The 19,219-nt window shown below is 38.6% G+C and overlaps 1 protein-coding gene across 8 annotated transcripts in view; it reads left to right on the forward strand.

Annotated features, from left to right (window-relative positions):
- The window catches only part of LOC121281034 (DENN domain-containing protein 1A-like), a 607,528-nt gene that overhangs the window by 291,032 nt on the left and 297,277 nt on the right, over positions 1 to 19,219 (forward strand). For all 8 annotated transcript variants that reach the window (XM_041193614.1, XM_041193619.1, XM_041193616.1 and 5 more), the window contains exons 6-8: positions 9,303 to 9,372; positions 9,994 to 10,074; positions 14,344 to 14,397. In XM_041193614.1, the coding sequence (XP_041049548.1) occupies positions 9,303 to 9,372; positions 9,994 to 10,074; positions 14,344 to 14,397 (205 nt within the window). The remainder of the gene's footprint in view (positions 1 to 9,302; positions 9,373 to 9,993; positions 10,075 to 14,343; positions 14,398 to 19,219) is intronic.

The raw sequence follows: 19,219 nt of genomic DNA on the forward strand, positions 1-19,219 counted from the left end.
ATGTAGGAACCGGTTTGCACAAGGCAAGGTCCCACAGGCAGCAATATGATTATTTGGTCATTTTATTTTATCGTTGTAGGCTGTGGAGTAAATATTGGCTAATATTGGATGAACTTGCTGCTTTTCCAAATAGTGCTGTGAGATCTCTTACATCCTTCTATGAGAGAAGATGTGTGGGATAGCTTTGGGGGTTGCACAAGAAGGAGGTGGAAGAGTTCCAAGGATGCCCAGTTCTGACAGTGGAAAGGGTGGGGGAGGAAGAGACTTCATAAAAAGTTTTTCAGAGCAGTAAAAAGGGAAAATAATACTTGTGCTATTTAAAATATAGCTGAGTAACTATTTTAATTTCATACAGATTCACTTGGGTCATTGAAGGGAAAATACTTTTAAATAACCTGCCCCCATGCCACATACAAGCCTCAGACTAGCCTTTAGCACAGCTGATGGAGCAGAGGTCACAGTGGGAGTGTGGCATTGATTTCATAAAAGGGTTTGTCCAGTAACTGCTGAGTAGTTGTATAAAATAAGGTGGATTTTCCCACTGCTCAGCAAAATTACAAAGTTGAGACTCTGGGATGAGGATTATCCTATGATGATAGACTGAGTATATCAGGCCTATATACTCTGGAGGACAGAAGAATGAGAGGTGATCTCATTGAAACATACAAGATTCTGAAGGGCTTGACAGTGTAGATAGACACTGAGAGAATGTATCCATTGGCTGGGGAATCTAGGACATGGGGACATAGTCTCAGAATAAGGGGTCAATCATTTAAGACTAAGATAAAGAGAAATTTCTTTGCTCAAAGGGCTGTTAATCTTTGGAATTCTGTACCCCAGAGGGTTGTGAATGCTCCATCGTTGACTATATTTAAGGCTGGGACAGACAGATTTTTGGTCTTTTGGGAAATCAAGAGATATGGGGAGCGGATGGGAAAGTGGAGTTGAAGCCCAAGATCAGCCGTGATCATATTGAATGGCGGAGCAAGCTCGACAGTCATATGGTCTACTATAGCACCTATTTCTTGTACTTAAGAGTAAATAATTGGCAGGGGGAATGGCAGGCAGCATAGAATTTCCAACATGAGTGTCACAATACCACCTATTTTGAAAATTGTGCTGGGATGTGTGAGGTGATTAAACAAAACTGCCCCCTATCCAGCAGGTCACCTTGGCAGGCTCAGAGGTAAGTAAAATTATATAGTTAAAGTTTAATTATAACAGAAAAAACATGATTGGTGTGATGTAAGTAGCTTGAGAGAAGTGACAAGAAAGTGTTACAGAAGTGATTGCTACTTTAGCAATGTGCACATACAATATAAAAGACTAATGTGAGAATAGGGAGGTTTTGTGAAGAAATGCAGAAATAATGTAAGAAACATAGTTCATCAGTTCATGTAATGGGAGAAAAAGCCAGAAGGATTAAAAGTGAATAAATACAGAATAAAGAAGACTGAATCAAGAGAACTTTTAGAAAATAAGTCAGAATCAATTTTAATCAGCATTTTAAAAAATGTTAACCCTACACCTTTCTCAGCCTACTTAATATTGAAGTAGGTTTCCAGGGAGGGTTAGTATTAACAGCTGGCTATAGAGTTGGCAAGTGCTCATCTCTGTGGCACAGTTGAATGGTAAGAGTTTAAGCTAGTTGCTGGTGTTCTGGCTATATGATCAGCCGTCACAGTCTTCACTTGTTGGCCGGTTCAAACAAAGCAGCACACGTTACTTTAAAACTTACTAAGTGAATTGAAGTTCTCTCGTGTAATGTCCAAGACATTATAAAGCAGTTCACCTCCTGACATGCCTCAAGCAATGCCATGGGAGATTCACCAACGGTGTCATAAAAGTGGCAGATGTGCAATCACTCCCTGCATGTCACACTTTGCGAAGCACACTTGACATAGGGCAGTTATATGCATATTTTTGAACTGATTGGTTCATATTCTAATTTTCCCCATTTCATTGCTTTGCAAATTTATTAATTCCAGTGTGTTCATACGTAACTTCCCTTTATTAAAAAGCAGGCAATCCAGTCAAAAAAATCAAATACTTTTGGAATTTTCTTTGTTCACCACAGATCCCCTCAGCCTGCTGGCGAACATAGTGAAAACATGAACAAATACACGTGTCACAGCAACATGATTGTTAGCAGTAAAATTGGCTTTTATTTCTTTTAGTGTTCTCAGTAACTTTTTCTTTGAAGGCCCCCATACTTTCAGAAGCTTGTGTTTGAATTTGATATTTTTCTGAGTTATCGCTGTGTCAGCTGAAGAGATTTACTAATTACGCTTGCACCTGTAATTCTGCAATCAAAGTGTCTGTATTGTGAAGAATTTCCAGCATGTATTAGTATGATACTTTCTGTGCCGCTTAAGTGCAATCTTTTCTCATGCTGTAAACAGGATTTGAGTTTTTTTTCCCAAATGATTTGCAAACAAGCTGGAGGGCAAATTTTAAAAGCTTTTTGAGGTAAAGTTTCCAATGCTTTGGGGCTCTGTGTGGTGCTATTTGGATGAGTAAGTGTTGAAAGAACCTGCGGCCTTCCAAGCTGCTGGTTGGATCCAGTTAAAGTTGTAGCAGATCCAGTTACATGTCTCCCTTGATGTCCTGCAGAAAACAACAGCAGCAACTTCCTGGGCCATATTGCAATCGCTGAGCGTTAATTGTTGAAGCCGTGTTTTCTCAAAAGGGGTTGATCACAGAGCATTACGTACCCGAGCCACATTTTTGAGGGGCCTGGATTTGAATGACTGGTGATTAAGCCAATCAAACTGCATCTTTTGTTGTGTTGGCCAACACAGAATATCAGTCTCCTCACCACACATATCAGAAACTGGACATTGAAAAGATGTTACCTGCATATTTATAGGTTGTAATAACTTAATCATTCTTTTCTTCAGCAACTGCAGCTAAATAAACAAATCTTTATGTGAACAGCGACTGTTTTCAAAAATTTCAAAGCAAATTGGTTTTCTAATCAGTTTTTTCTCTCTCTTTGTTGTAAGAAATTGATAATAGCTTTAATGTAAAGCTTGAGTTCAAAAATGCTTCTTAATTTATGTTTCAGATAATTTGAAAACACAGAGCAGCTTATTTCTGGCACAACCTGAATGATAAGTCATGAGAATTTTGAGAATTTGCCTCTGATATAAATGCTAAAATAGATGGTTTATGTTACCAGGTTTTTATAGAACAAAAATTATTATTTCATGCTCCTGTATTAAATGGCAAGGGGTGGTGGGCCTTGCAAGCAGCAGGTGTTAGCACACACATTCTATCAAGTAAAATGAAGCACAGTGGGAACGTGAAACTTTACTTGAATAAAGCTGTTGAACTTCTTTCTCCAACTGGTTTTCAAATAATTTAGAAAAAGAAAGGAACTCCATTCCTGTCATACTGTGAGGGAAGAGTATTGAGCCTTGAGACCATTACCCTGATGTATGTTGGTAGATTTTGTATGTACTCAGGTTGTAGGAAGCATCCAATGAATTATAGGCAGAGTAATAGCTTTAAGGAAAAGTACAAACTGAGAGCATATGTTTTTAAGTGAGTCTGAAGCCTTGATATGAAAACTTTTTAACAAAGGTATTTACAGACACAAGAGAAAGTTCTGTGGGTAAATATTTGAAACAGATAAATGTGGATAGATCAATAATTTGTTGACAATAGCAATTTTGGCTACAGTAGAAAAATTGAGGGGATTCCATTTCTTCTTAAATAACAGCTTCTTCTGGCTAGGCTCCCCCTTTCTAACAAATTAATGAGTTAACCCCAATTAATAAATGTGCATATCAGTCAATTGGCAAAGAAGTTTGTGTTGAGCTCAAATAAATTTACTAGAAAAATTTGAATACCAGCTAATTTACACTGCAATACTTTGAGTATTTTGAGTACAAGAAATTTGCACATAATGTGTTACAACAGACTGTTACACAGAAGTGACACGGATTATCTGTTGCATCTCCCGTGGCATTGCTCACGGTTCATTATTTTATAACAAAAGGGGTGTTAATGTCGTGTAATCTAATGCTTTAGTATCGGGCTACTGATTGACAATGACTAAGTCAAATTCAGTTTTTATTCAATGGCATCAAGCAATATTTGAGTATAAAATTAATTGATTCTGTCTATTTTCTTGCGAAGACTATAAATAAGTGGCCCTTATTACTAACAGTTATTTATTTTTTAATTTGACTTTCTTTTTCAAGCTTAGGAAAGTAACAGGCAATGTGAAACAGATTAGATAAGTGGAAGGGCTAGCCACATTGCAATCCATTAAAGAAATTGAGAGATATAAGCAAGGCACATTTTTGCTTGATTGAAAAGCTTTCCAGACTTTAGATAATGTTAGGGTAGTTTCATAACGGAGTAGATTCTATTGCATTTGTTTAAACAATTGAAGTAATTGCTGATGAGATACAAAGTTCTTTCTGATTGTTTACGTGGAGCTGTCATGCTAAGTGGTACTTGAAGATTACTATTTTTTTACTGAACTTTGTTTTAGACTGAGATTAACCTGTGAAGTGCTGAATACATTTATTACATAAGGGAGTAACAGCTGCCTGAATAATGTAACAAAGTAATGCATTTGGTTGACATTATGAAAATAGTTTGAATCATGAGGTGAATAAGAACTTTTAACACAACTCCAGTATTCTATGTTTTAATTAGGAATTTTGTGTGGGTGTTTGTGTATGATGATTTCCTATTGGAATTTGAATTTGGCCTTTAGCACTGCCAATGTCTCAATATTCCAGCAACTGACAGTATTTTACCTAAGCTGTTGAGTTTATCATAGAAGTTCAGGTTCTGATAGGAAGAGCTTTCTGTCCTATGACAAGTCAAATTTACAAAGTTTGTCTTAAAACTGGTAACCGTCCCTTCATCAGACAGTGAAATCCCCTATTGATGTTCCGAAACACATAGGTGTCCTGTGATGTGAATTCAGTAAAGTGTCAGCTTTCGTCAGATATTACTGCATCCCCTCGCTAAGGCAGAATATTGTAGGTTCAAGCCTTGCTGTGGACTGGAGCATTTAATCAAAGCTGACACTTTGTATGTGAGCTTATACCAAGATCCTGTCTCGCCTTTTGTGTGGACCTAAAAAAACAGGGAATTCACCTGGCTAATATTCCTCCCTCAAATAAAATGGGCACAAGCAAATTAAGTAGTCATTTATTAATTTGCTGTTCATGGGGCTTGGGTAACACCAGTAACTCCATTTTTTAAGTAATCAGTTGGATATGTTTTGGGGAGCCCTGGGGATGTGAAAGGTGCTCTTAAAAGCATTTTTCCAAACTTCAAATGAATTTTTAAGCATTAGCTGTTCAATATATCAAAATTATGGAATGAGTTTGCATTTGTTGGATTTCCAACTGTAATGCACATTATCCATAATTCCATTCAGGCAGGTGCTGGGGCAAGCTTCTGTTGGGAGTTCCATTGCAGTATTATGGAGTGGAATGATGATGCTGTAATTATGTTCTCATTATTTATATCACAAGTGCTCTCTTTCTAAATTTTCTCATGTAAAGCAGGCAACCTGCATTGCTAGTTGCTGTGTTAGGTATTAAGTCATTTAATCTTTGTGATACACAGTGAGTACAGTCAGGCTTTTTTGGAGATGTTCCTTATAAATAAAAAGGAAAAGCTGTAAATACGAAAAATCTGAATTTAAACAGTGTTTTATTTGTGTAAGTATCTGATGATAGGTTGCATACAAAGCCACAATAACCCGTCATTTCTAATTATTGATGTTGATAGGCCTGGTGTGTATTTCCAACACTTTGTTTTTATTTTTGGAGGTATTTTGGGGGTACTTTGTCAGTTTTGCTTTGCTTTTTAAAAAATTTGCTCAGTGGGATGACAGCTGTAATTTTTTTTTGGAGAAAGAGCATTGGAGGGATGGTGAGTACGTGAGATTGCATAAAAGGAGAATTTCATTCAGCCGACATAACCCTCCAACTCTTAGATGCACATGTAGGCATCTAACCTTTGCCTCTACGTTCTTTGTGCCATCTGCTGTTTTTTTTATATATGCTATTTTTGCCTCCCAACAATTATTGGGAAAGTTGAAAAAACTATCAAAAATATTTAGTGTTTTTAAATGCCAACCAAAAATGTTGTCACCGTATGTGGCAACTTATCTTTAATTGACTACATCCCTTTTTAAAACTGCCTATCAGCCCTTGTCATCACCTCTTAAGGGCTGCTGGCTTTTTATTTCCTACTTCATTTGGCAAACTCTGAATGCCAAGGCCAACATGGGCTGGAAAATTGCTGCCTTATTAAAATAAACCTGACACCTGACACTATTGTGAGGTTGTACTTTGTTCCACACATGGAGGTCACTGTAGATGGGTTAAAACTGAAATTTGAATATAACTAAGCTTTTCATTGCTTTGCTCAAGTGCAAATAGCCTAACTTTGCAATAACGTTGCCTTAAACCATTTAACACTTTCACAGCTTATTCTTTTTCTGACATTTTTGCAACCCTTTTCTTAATAACTTTGTCCTTTTAAAGCTATTGCTGCATTTTATTTTATTTCCATGGGCTTTAAACTCTGATTGTAGTTGTTATTTATTTTATCTGCTTGGACTTCTGGCCCCAGATCCCCTTTCCTTCTCTCTTCACCTGGCAAGAATGCAACTGCAACTTACTGTGGAGGCTGCCAGGTAAAACAGTCAGGTCCGAATGACAGCATCAGGACTCAAAATGCATTGGTTAAAAAAAGGGCATCACCAGCTGTGGACAGGTGCCCTTGTTGTCATTTAAAACCAGGTTAACATCAGGAACGGTTAGCTCCTGGTGGCTTCAAAGTGGTAAGTAACCTGGGCCTTTCTAACTGTCCACGTACCCAGTCCCTGCAGGACAGCTAAGGGTCAAAATCACCCTCTGTATGTTCGCAATTCATATCAATGATAGCTGTGATGGCTTACCTAGAAAGATATTTGACAAAGCATTGCACTGTCATAAATGTATCTGGTATTAAGTGTCAGGCTTCTCTGATGTTGGATATATAAAATTGAATTTATAACATGTATCGCTAAAATAAATTGTATGCTGGACAAAGTTTAAAGCTACATCACTTAATGTTTTGCAGTCCAGAGATCTTACTATATTAAAAATTATGTGTCTCTTCATGTCGGTTTTAGAGATACTATATTAAGTTGCCTCCTTTTCACTGTGATGCGCTTATTGGAGTCGGTTCAGGCTTGGTTGCCAAGGCTACAATTCATGAATTAACTTCCTGCAAATACGATGGGGACTGAGCGCTAAAAGAAAAAAAAGAAAGATTTACATTAAATAGCATTTTTCAAGCCCATCGGATGTCTCAAAGCACTTTACAACCAAAAGTGTAGTTATTATTGTAGGAAATGTGGCAACCAATTTGCGCACAGCAAATTCCCACAAACAGCAATGTGATAATGATCAGATAATCTATTTTCTTTATGTTGATTTATGGATAAATATTATTTAGCATGTCAGGGATAACTTACCTGTTCTTCTTTGAATTAATGCAATGGAATCTTTTACATCTACCCAAGAGGGCAGGTAGGACCTCAAGTTAATGTCTGAGCCGAAAGATGGCATCCCTGGCATTGCAGCACTGCTCAGCATTGTTCCCTCAGTACCTCACAGGAGGGTCAGCCTTGCTTTTTTGTGCTCAAATTCTTGAGAGGGACTGAACCCACAACCCTCTGACTCAGAGGTGAGTGTACTGTCAACTGAACTGTAGTTGACACACTGACGTCACAGTAGAAACTATGTTCTGGTTAGGCAGAGAGATGAAGTGTCTGCATTATTTCCAATTCAGAGCCAGTTTCAAAGCTAGGTAATCACATAATTACATATTTTTTTAGCAAAACAACTTTCCTTAGAGAATTCATGGCATTGTATTGCACATATTCCAGCACAGAGAGGTGTTAAATTTGCCTTGTGATTATAGTGGTTTCCTTAGCTTCTGCTGCTCTGTAAATGCAAGTGTACGGCCATGATATTCCACACACAGTTCCTGATCTTAGATTTGCACTCAGAATGTGGAGGGTATGTCACCCTGGGACACTGCCATGTACCTTGTCAAGCCCAGCTAAGAGTTACAATGCCAGAGAGCTGGGGACAAGTTGATTGCAGGATCTCGAAGAAATAATAAAATTAATCCAATAAGTAAATAAACGATAGGTCTTTGTACCTAAGGATGATGGTGTATTTGGTGAAGTTGTAAACATGACTTTACTTTGAAGGAAAGCAAAATGCTGTAACATTTTTTTCTTAGTCCTATCATCAGACTTGTGTTTTTTTAACCTTAGAATTTTAAATGAGAACGTAGGGCTGGATTTTACGCACCCCTGCCAGTGAGTTTGAAGGGGGAGTGCGTGGGGGGTGGCGGTGGGGGGAGACTAATAAAATCAATCGGGTGACCTCTGTGCCTGTCTCCTACCTGTCAGAAATTTTACAGGGGGTGGGTGAGGTGTCGCCCACCTTTGGCCTGTTAAGACTCCTCATCCCAATCGCAGTTGCTATTTTACCTGAGCAGAGGGAAGCCCATGCCAAGCAGGTGGTTGGCAGCATTAGTTGTGAGGACTGTGTCAGGCAAGGTGGGGGAGGGTGGGTGACTTTGTTTCTGGGCACCCTGGACCCATTGGAGTCAACTGGAGCCAAGACTACACTGCCCTTTACACTTCTCCGCCCCCTGACCACTCAAACCCAGCCCCCTTCCACTCTTAACCCCACCCCTCCTAACCCCACACTAGGGCCTGTCAACCTGGCCCTGGCAAAGCCCTGGATTTGCCTCAAGTCCTGGTGCCTCCACGTCAGCAGTGTCAGCTGTAGTCTCAGCAGTGGCCACTGCTCCTGCCTGGCACTGTTGAGACGACAAAGCTGTTGGCCATTCAGTTGGCTGGCAACTAACTCTCAGGCAGGACGTTATCCTGAGGTAGGAGCAGCAGTCTCACCTTAAAAGCAATTAACGCTGCTCCCAAGGGCAGCCATCAGCATGATGGGCAGATTCACCACTGAATTTTTAGCCAAGCAGTCGGGTAAAATCCAGCCTCATAGCTCCAGATTATCAATCTTCGGCCTTGACCAAAATGTCTAACACAATTAAATTTCATTGCAGGTGGAACTTCTATCGTGTTTGTGTAACCTTCAAAATGTTTAATTTTTATAGTGATTTATTGTTGGATTTCTGAACTGTAATGTTCACTAAAATTGTCAAAACCACCTTTACCCTTGATTTTTTTTCCGCCCCTATTAAACTTGTCCCAGACGTAGAGTTGACTGTTCTGTATTTGTTTTTAGCTATTTACCTTGGTTTGAAGTTTTCTACAAGCTTCTGAACATCTTAGCAGAATACACTGCCACAGGACAGGTACAGCTCTTTAACATTTTGATTTAAGGTTTGCTAGTTAAGGTACAGTGCCTGAGATATTTGTCCCATTAAAATTCATAATTCTGCTGAAATTTTTAGCTGAAAGAAAAACATTTCAAATGTATCATTTTTTGCCTGTATTTTAAAAATTATGCTTTGAAACAAAATTCGACCAAGGAAAAGTTTATCAAACCTCCCAATTCATTCTTGGCTATTTTAAACAGCATAAACAAATTAGAAACTTTAGTGCACTAACTTTACAATTGGTTTGGAGCTTTGCAAACTTTTTTCAGTTCCGTTAATTTACGATTTTAATTGGCAGGTGTATGTGTAATTAAATATAAGGAAGATTAATCTATTTCTCTCCCAGACCCCTGTGAATGCTGTCTTTGTTTGGTATACTAACACTACAGCACATTTCCTTAACCAAAGTCTTTTACAGCTGTTTCCTGACATTTTCCTAATAATTGGTAGCTAAACTGTTTAACTTGATACTGAATAGGTTTTTGCCCTAAAATCTAATCTTCTAGAAATGTCACTTATCAAACTATGCATAGACGTGAACATGTTTTAAAAATAAATAGCCTGAAGATCTGTTTTTGCATCTGTGCAATGTTTCAGGGCTGTCCATGGAAGGAATTACTGGAAACGCTATATAACCTTCCACTTCCAGAACCAGGTTCAACTGTTCATTTGAGTGTGGTAAGTGGAATGCACTGCTGTACGTTTAATTCTATGCACCCATATACAAATGTGAGCACATAATCATGGAGATGCAGTGAGCAAATTCTAACTCTTTTGTGTTTGGGGTTTATTCAGCTGTGTCCATCCAAAGGATACATTCACACACCAACTTCAGCACTGCATTTGTATTTCACCCCAGCACACACAGGATGGTGCATAAAAAGAAATAATGTCTGATCTGAATCAGTGTGCAAACTCCCAGCACTCAAAGATTTGATTTATAATTTCTTGGTGCAATGTGACACCTGTCTTCTGCAATTTGGGATCCAAGGAGTACAGTATTGAACTTTATTTTGGGAAAAGAGTGGAAATGTGTTGAAAATTAGACTGGGATGTCTTCTCTTTCCACACCCCTGCCCTGCCTGTGATTTCAGTAAAGGGAATTCAGCATCATTCTTGTTTCTGTTGTTTGAAGTGTGTTAAATTGGTTATTCCACTTGGAAAAGTCATGTTAGTTACTCATGAGTTTACCAAACAATCCTATGTACACCTCAATCTGACCCCATGAACCATTAACATCAACTTTCTTGCTGGAGCGTGAAAATTAAAATTGATAACAAGTAGCTTTTAGTAGTTAGCTAAGAAATTCTATTCCATTGGAACCTTATTATTTCAAATGGTTTTAATTTGCAAAGATAGGCTACAAATACTGTCATGTCTTACATATTAAGCATCTTGTTTGTAGCACATACTTCTGTTAGCATTAAATCTCTTGTCATGTTTGAATCATCATAATTTGGCATATTAGTAAGGCAGCAGTTGTAGCATTATTGTCTCTGAGTCAGAAGGTTGCGTGTTCAAATCCCACTCTAAGGCTTGAGCACTAAAAATCAAAGTTAATACTCCAGAGCGGTACTAAAGGAGTGCTGCACTGTCAGAGGGTGACAGTTTTTGCATGAGATGTTAAACTGATGTTCTGTCAGCCCTTTCAGGCGGACATAAAAGATCCCACAGCACTGTTTTGAAGTAGAGCCAGGGGAGTTTTTCCCATTGTCCTGGCCAATATTTATCCCTCAATCAACATCAAACAAACAAATTATATAGTCATTATCACATTGCTGATTTTAGGAACTTGCTATGCATGAATTGGCTACCATGTTTCCTACGTTACAACAGTGACTATACTTCAGAAGTACTTCATTGGCTGTAAAGTGCTTTGACACATCCTGAGGTTGTGAAAGGTACTATATAAAAGTGAGTCTTTCTTTCTATGTACCTTGTCCCATGGTACTATTTCAAAGAAGAACAGGGGGAATTTTCCCTGGTGTCCTGGCCAATATTTATCCCTCAACTAACATCACAAAAAACAGATTATCTGGTCAACATCACATTGTTATTTTTGGGTGCTTGCTGTGTGTAAATTGGCTGTTGCACTTGCTACAGAACAGTGATTACATTTCAAAAGTACTTAATTGGCTCTAAAGTGCTTTTGGATGTCTTGTGGTCATGAAAGACGCTATCCATCTTTTTCCTTTTGTCCTTCAACTCAACATAGCAACATCTTGGAAGATTTGCTGGTAGATTTTTAAACAAAATATATGTACATGTGTGGATGTTTTATTGGCCATACGAACCATGTCACTGGCATACTTGACCTGTCATTGACCTGTGTTAACTACTTGACCATTAAAGGTATTAATTCATACGACTTTGTTCTGCCTTCTGTTCTGCAGTGAGCCTTCAATCCTCATGCAGAATTTCACTATCTCTCTGTTGGCCTCAAGCAGGAATTTTCCTTCCTGCTAGTTCCCTCCCATTTGGGCAACCTGTAGCCTCCTTGTTTGATTCCTCCCAGTCCCAGTGCTTTTTATGTGGTTTTTCCTAGCCTTCTTAGTCATTCTGTCCCAAGTCCATGCCCTGGTCCTTCCCGGATCTAGGCAGATCCAAACGTATCAACTTGCACAAGACTGACCTGAATCATATTGGACTATTTCTCTTTTCCACAGATGTTGCCAGACCTCTTGAGTTTTTCCAGCATTTTTTGTTTTTGTGTTGACCTGAGGGAGTCGCTGTCCTACCTCTTCAGTCCCTTCCTGACTCCCTACTCAGTCTCCTCGCTCTACGCTTGCACTACCCGAGTCCTAGATTTCTCTGAGCATTCCAGACGGCTTCTTCCAGACCCAGCAGTCGCATACTTTTCATTTAAAATGAAATGGGGAAGTATTTGGCCGGAGGGTGCTAGGAATGATACTTTGGTACATGTGTACTCCCACATGGAGACGAGAGAATGTCTCCAACTGTCAAGTCATTAAAGCCTTGAGTCTGGATCCAGGTCTCTGGGCTGTTCTGTAAATTAACAAGGTTTCCTTGTTTTCTGTGTAATTCATATTCCAATACAAATGATGTGATTGGGCAGTAGGTATGCAGTATCAGCTCATCCGTAATTGAAAATGATTTTTCATGTGAGTAAAAACCTCTATTTGCATAATTACTTGCTAATTTTAATTTAATTACATCATACACATAGTGACTGTAATAATGAGAAATGATTGTAGAATTAGGCAACTACATTTTGACATTTGCCTTCTATCTCAAGAATCTGACACTCTGTTGTACAGATTTTGTCTATCCTGATGCTTTCAGACAATTAGTCACCTGTGATATGTCCTCTTTACAGACCAGTGACGAGTATCTAAATAACTTAATTGTCTCTCAAATTCTTGCCCAGCAATAACCGCAAGCAGCTGATGTTCAGCAGTTCCTCCCTAATGTTAATCGACAGGTAGCAGTTGTTTGTCCTTGCCAGGGTCATTGGCTGGCTGTGGAGAAGACCCAGCTCTACCAAGCAGAGCTTTTGTAGGAACAGCATGCCTGTCTGACCTAAAGGGCAGGTTGTCTCGGAGGCACTGTAGTCTGATGGGATAGTTCAGCTCATTCCAGGCATTTTGTACTATGGTTCAAAAGAATGCTTCTAGTCTGCCCTCTGCTTAAGCATTTCATGGGCAATGGAGCAGGAAAGGATATCAAAGAACAGCTTATGGATGGCTTTGTTTCCTTTAGCTGTTCAGTTGCTGTGGGAGCATTTGAACTGAGTAGTTCAGCTGATGCAGCTAGACAGTTGAAATGGAAAGAGATGAAAAAATGTTTAAAATATTTTGAAATATTGTAGTTGTCTGCCAGAGACTGGGATCAAATCCAAATCAGGAGGAGATCCTGAGAGAAGGTGTTTTGAACAGCTGCTGAGTGCTAAAATGAGAATGTGGCATCTCAATTCAGTACCCAGTGGCACAAAAAGTACCAAGACCATTTTAAATTCATGGATGAGGAAGTCAGCGCTCATGCTAGTGTTAGAAAAGAGTCACAAAACGCAAGTAAAAGAGGCCCAACTCCACATTGAAACAATCCCATCACAATTTGTCAGAGGGGCAGAGTTCTTTTGAAGAAATTATTGGGTTATAATTACTTTTTGATCTGATATTTCAAATCTAAATTCTCCTTAACATTTCCCTCCCCTTCATTCTTACTTGCTTCCCTGTACCCTTTAATTTTGAAAGTGCCGATTCAAGCTTGGACATGGTTCCCAATGTACCAGCTGGCCTTTGAGTTCCTTATCGAACTGCCCATTTTCCCTGTCAGAGCCTGAAAAATGAATGTGAATGTCTACTTGATTGTGCTGGTATCACAGCTGAGCCTGAGTCTGAGCCTGTCCTCAGCTGACCTTCATAGATGTGCATTTCCAACAAGTTACCTAGATAGGATTAAGAGCAGTAACATTGACTAATATATTTTGCTATCCAGCTTGGTGATGCTAAAACCAGTTACAGCAATCCTACCGTCAACCCCTGTAAAGGATTGAACCTGAAATTTTCCTGGCCTTGTTTTTCTGATGTAACAATGTTTTCAAAAGCTAAGAGTTCTAGCTATCGACATGAAATTGAAAGATTCACAGATGAAAAAACTGTTTTCCATTAGTACAATTTTAATGAAATAATATATATTCAGTTAGAACTGAGGAAGTGTAGTGGATGCATTGTGCCATGCTATATGTGAAAATGGGTCTCAGAACTTAAAAACACTGTCAGTTTAGTTTTGATTTTATCTTTAGCACCATATGTGAGTATAAATACAAACATTAAATTTACAAATTTAATTTGATTGGCAAGTAATTAAAGCTTTATTTCTGTATTATAGCTGGTAGCACAATACAGAATCATACTTTCAATTTTGTACATTTTCTGTCGACAGTATTTTGTGAAAACAATTCTAAATCTCTCTCCCTTTTGGCAGCATTCATACTTTACTACACCTGATACCAGGGAACTTCCTAGTATTCCTGAAAATGTAAGTACACATCTCTGGTAGACAGATTTTCAGTAGACTGGTTTTAATCCTACAATTGTATACTGTGTAAATTTTGAGACTCTGCACAGATTTATTCTTAGTGTTATGTTTCATGTACCAAGTACTCTAAGAAGGGAATTGGGATATTGCAACTGACAGTTTTTGATGGTTGCACTGTATCTTCAGTTCATCAGACAGGCCCCTTGTTTGTAAAAATAGGTGAATATCTTTAATCCTTGACTGTTGAATTTTATTATCTTTATATTCTATAACTATTATTTAAGAATTTGTTGTATATCTGTAAGAATTATGCTATCAAGATAACATTTGCCAAATATTGTAATGTCGTACATTAAAACAGAAAAATGTTTTTTAGATGTTTTAAATATGACTAGATACAATATTTATTTTTATGCTTAAGCTTTTCTTTGGTACTCATAGGGCTAAAGCTATGAGTATTTGCTCCAAATAGGTCCTTATGCTTTGAGTGCAACTCCAGTGACACTCAAGAAGCTTGACACCATCCAGGACAAAGCAACCCGCTTGATTGGCACCCCTTCCACAAACATTCACTCCCTCCACCACCGATGAACAGTGGCAGCAGTGTGTGCCATCTGTAAGATGCACTGCAGAAACTCACCAAGGCTACTTAGGCAGCATCTTCCAAACCCATGACCCTGACCACCCTGAAGGGCAAGGGGAGCAGACACATGGGAACACCACCACCTGGAAGTTCCCCTCCAAGCCATTCACCTTCCTGACTTGGAAACATATCGCCCACTGTTCCTTCACCGTCACTGGTTCAAAATCCTGGAGCTCCCTCCCTAACATCACCTGAGGGTGTACCTACACCACAGGGATTGCAGCAGTTCAAGAAGGCAACTCACCACCACCTTCTCAAGGGCCGTTGGAGATGGACAATAAATGTGGGCCTAGCCAGCGAAGTCCACATCCCGTAAATTAATAAAAAAAAAGAGACTAATATTTTTGCACAATTTCCTCTATCTGAAGCATTAAAGTAACTTGTGAAGTAGCTTGGAATAGATTGGGTCAGATTTATTTTTTAAATTAATTTTGTTTTTAAAAACATTAATATCCAATGGTGTATGTTTTTCTTTTGCTTTTGTGAAAAGCGTCCAGCTACATAACAGTGATTGATTTCAAAGCACTTAATTGGTTGTGACGTGCTTTAGGACGTAATATTGCAGGATATAAATACTGCTGTCTTTCCTTTCTTCTTTCCTCTTCTCCCTCTTTTATGTTCTCTTGCCTCCCAACGCCTTCTCCTGCCCTCCTACCGTTGCATTCTCTCACTCTTCTCACCTCTGTCTCCATCATCGCCATCTCTTTTCCTACAGCTCCTTATTGCGAAATACTTAGGAGCAGAGAGTTCTTTAATTTCACTATGGATTGTGATGACTACTACATGCAGAACATTTTTTTTTGAGAAAGAGAACTGTCGGATGTCAGGTGTCATTAGACAGAAGATTAAGGACAGTTTGAAGGGAGTACTTTTCAGTGCAAAGAGTTATGTTGCCCAGATTGGGAAAATTCAATACTGGCTGAGTGTACAGCAGTAGCTATTGAATACTGACTTCCCAGCTCAGGCAATTCTAGATTCAAACATCAATTTGCAGGTTTTTGCTGCACTGCTTCTCAATCCAGTAAAATCATTGTTTGAGTAATTCTCTGGTGAAGAGCATGTAAATTGTGAGTTTTCACAGGTAAGAGTGTTTATAGAAATCAGCACCCTAAATTAAAGCACCATTGAAAGTACATCTCCCAGGTTACCTTCCTTTTAACCATTAAAGCACCTTACTTTGATGTTGCAATTATTCTGTGGGATACTCAATTGTTCATCTAAATTAAGTATGAAACCTGTAGAAAAACAAAAAGCGGGTTAGCTTAAAAGTGAAAGATTAAACTTTTGACCTGCCACTCAAGTTGTTAATAAAAGACTGCAAACAATATGATGGAAAGCACTAAAGTGCAGCCAACAAATTTATCTATGGTTTAATCATAGTAAGATGATTCAACTTTCATACATAATTAACCTTTTTCATATAATGTAATATTGCATACCATGAATTCCAAAAAATTGGAGCATAAACAGAGTAAATATTTATAAACGATTTTAATTAATTCTCAATCTTTAAGGAGAATTGCTTCATTACTGACTTGATTAGTAGTTGAGGAAACTTGTGTACGCACAAAATAATCTGCCAGTAATTTAAAATGCATATACACTTACATGTCGATGTTAAAATTGTGTAATATAGTTCCCACATGTTGAAAATGCTTTGAAGTGCTGAAGTATAGCTCTACGATCCAATAATATCTGCATATGGAAAAGAAAACTAATAGGTGTGTAATGTGACAGAGAATTAAACGTTTGGCAAGTAGTATTCACCATTTCAATAGGATGATGATGCTGATGTACATAATGCCCAGTATTGATTTTCTTATACACAAGTGCCCTCTGAGAAGATGAGTGCAGAGAAAATGAGCCACATTAGTGTATTTTACTTAAATCTACTTACTTGATTTTTCAGTCTCATCCGATAGGCACGATATCTAGTAAATATCTCTTTTTAAAAGAAAGTTAAAAATGGAAACAGTTGCTCAGAATGAACTCTACACGTTGCACATATTATTTATATCAGTCAAATATTTACTATTTGAACTGAGAAAAAAACTCTCCTTACTATTGAAGAATTATTTAATTCTCAATTACTCTTTTATTTGTCAGTCCGGTGTAAAATGATGCTATTTATTTAGATTGTGTTCCTCCATTAAGCTGCTGTAGCACTTTTTTCTGTTCTTTGCATGCAAATCTACTTTCAAATATAAAAAAGTGCATTAATAGGAAAATAAACATTTTCATGTTTGTTTGCTAAAGTTAATGTGTGAAAAAGTAGACAGTACCAGAGTTGGCTGTAGCTACTTTTTTTGGTTTACATAGTAAAATATTTTATTTTCCACGTGTCTTGCTAGTGCTTTTGGAATTTCAATTTGTTTATGACATATAACATACAAGCTTCTTTTTCTGTATTTTTCTCTTGAACTGAAAAAGAACTATCTGAAATGTCTCAACCACATAGATGACTTGTTTTTCACTACTGGTGGTTTCTCCTCTTTGCAAATAATGCATATTGCAGAGATAGGGAGGGGGAGGCTGTGGAGGGCATTGTACATGAGAGTAATGACTTTAAAATCAACGCATTGGGGAGGCGGGGTGGGGGCGGGTGGTGGTCAGGCAACCAATGAAGGTTACCTATAATGAAAGTGATAGGAAGCAGGGCATAGTATGCAATAGGACGTGGTAGCCGGCTATTGCGACTTGTGAAGAGTCAAACTTTGGAAGCCAACAAGGAGAGCATTTCAGCCATTGAATCTAGGGGTGACAAAAGTATTTCACAGGTATTGAGAGTGAGATCGAGACAAAGGTACAGGTGGAGGTAAGCAATGCTGGTCGTGACTAGGAGATGGGGCTTGAATCTCAACTCAGGATCAATCACAACACTTGCATACTGTCTGGCTCAATTTGAGTAAGATGCCGAAGGAAGGGTTGGAGGTTTAAGGTGCCAAATTCTTGGCAGAAGCTGTACAAGATGTCTTTGGTATTGCTGATGTTTAGCTGAATGAAGTTCCTGCTCACCTGGGTTTAGTGGTTGGTTAAATAGTCACACGGTGCAGTGCTGGTCTAGCAATTGAGGGTATTGGCAGAGGTAGAATCAGGTGTTGTCAACATACATCTAAAAGCTGGCCATGCACCTATGATTGATACTGACAGGAAGCATATAAACAAAGAGAAAGGGCTAAAGATGGAGGTTTAGAGCACTCAAGGTGACCATGTATAGGCTACATGAGAAGCATTTAGAGGAGCTTTACTGCCGTTGTTGGGGTAAATAGGGGTAGAACCAAGACATATCAGTGAGGCAGAAGACAGCTAGTTAAGGAGGATGGTATGTTGACTGGGTTGAAGATCATAAGAGGGGTCAAGGAGGACAAGGAAGAAAACACTTTGCAATTGTGCCTACATTGGTGAAATTAGTCAATGTAGTCCTGGTTCTGTGGGCAGGATGAATGCGGATTGAAAGGATTTAAACAGTGAGTGATGGGAGAGAGAAACTCTGGCTGTGTGGTGATGACATTGAGGAAGGGAAGGTTTTAGATAGGACAATAGAGTTAGAGGGAGGAACCAGAGGTACTTTTTATTTTGGGGGGTAAGGGATGATGTAACTGTATTGCAGGATAAAGGAAAGAGCCTAAGGAGAGGTAAACATCAACAATGGCAGCATGCATTGGATCAAGGAAGTATAATTCTATGATGCTGAGCCAAGAGTACAAAAGGAGACTCACATGGAGGAGATGAGCTTGATAAGGACTGAGGGAGGGGAGGGGGAATAATAATTAGAAAAGCGATATTTGGGGAAGGGGTACAGGGGGAAGAATCGTGAGGAGGAAGGAGAAAATGATGAAAAAACATAATGGGTTATTAAAAATGGTGGGAGGATCAGCCCTGTAAGTTCTGATTTTCAGCTCCTGGATAGCTCACCTGTGGCTAGTGGAATTCTCAAGCTGTCTCTTATACAAATTAGCTTCCTCCTTACTCTGCCAGTGTAACTTATTTCTGCAAAGATGTCACTTTACAGAGTCAATTTCAGATGAACGAGCAACTCTAAAAGTTTGATTGAAGCTGACATGACATGAAGTCATTCGGGAACTGAAACAGTACTGCACAGAATGGATGTTCCTGTGCCAGTAAAAATTGCTACATTTTTTTATGCTGCTGTTTTCTAGTTACAAATTTTCAAGACAA

This window comes from Carcharodon carcharias, chromosome 8 (assembly GCF_017639515.1).
Source record: "Carcharodon carcharias isolate sCarCar2 chromosome 8, sCarCar2.pri, whole genome shotgun sequence".
Taxonomy (NCBI): domain Eukaryota; kingdom Metazoa; phylum Chordata; class Chondrichthyes; order Lamniformes; family Lamnidae; genus Carcharodon; species Carcharodon carcharias.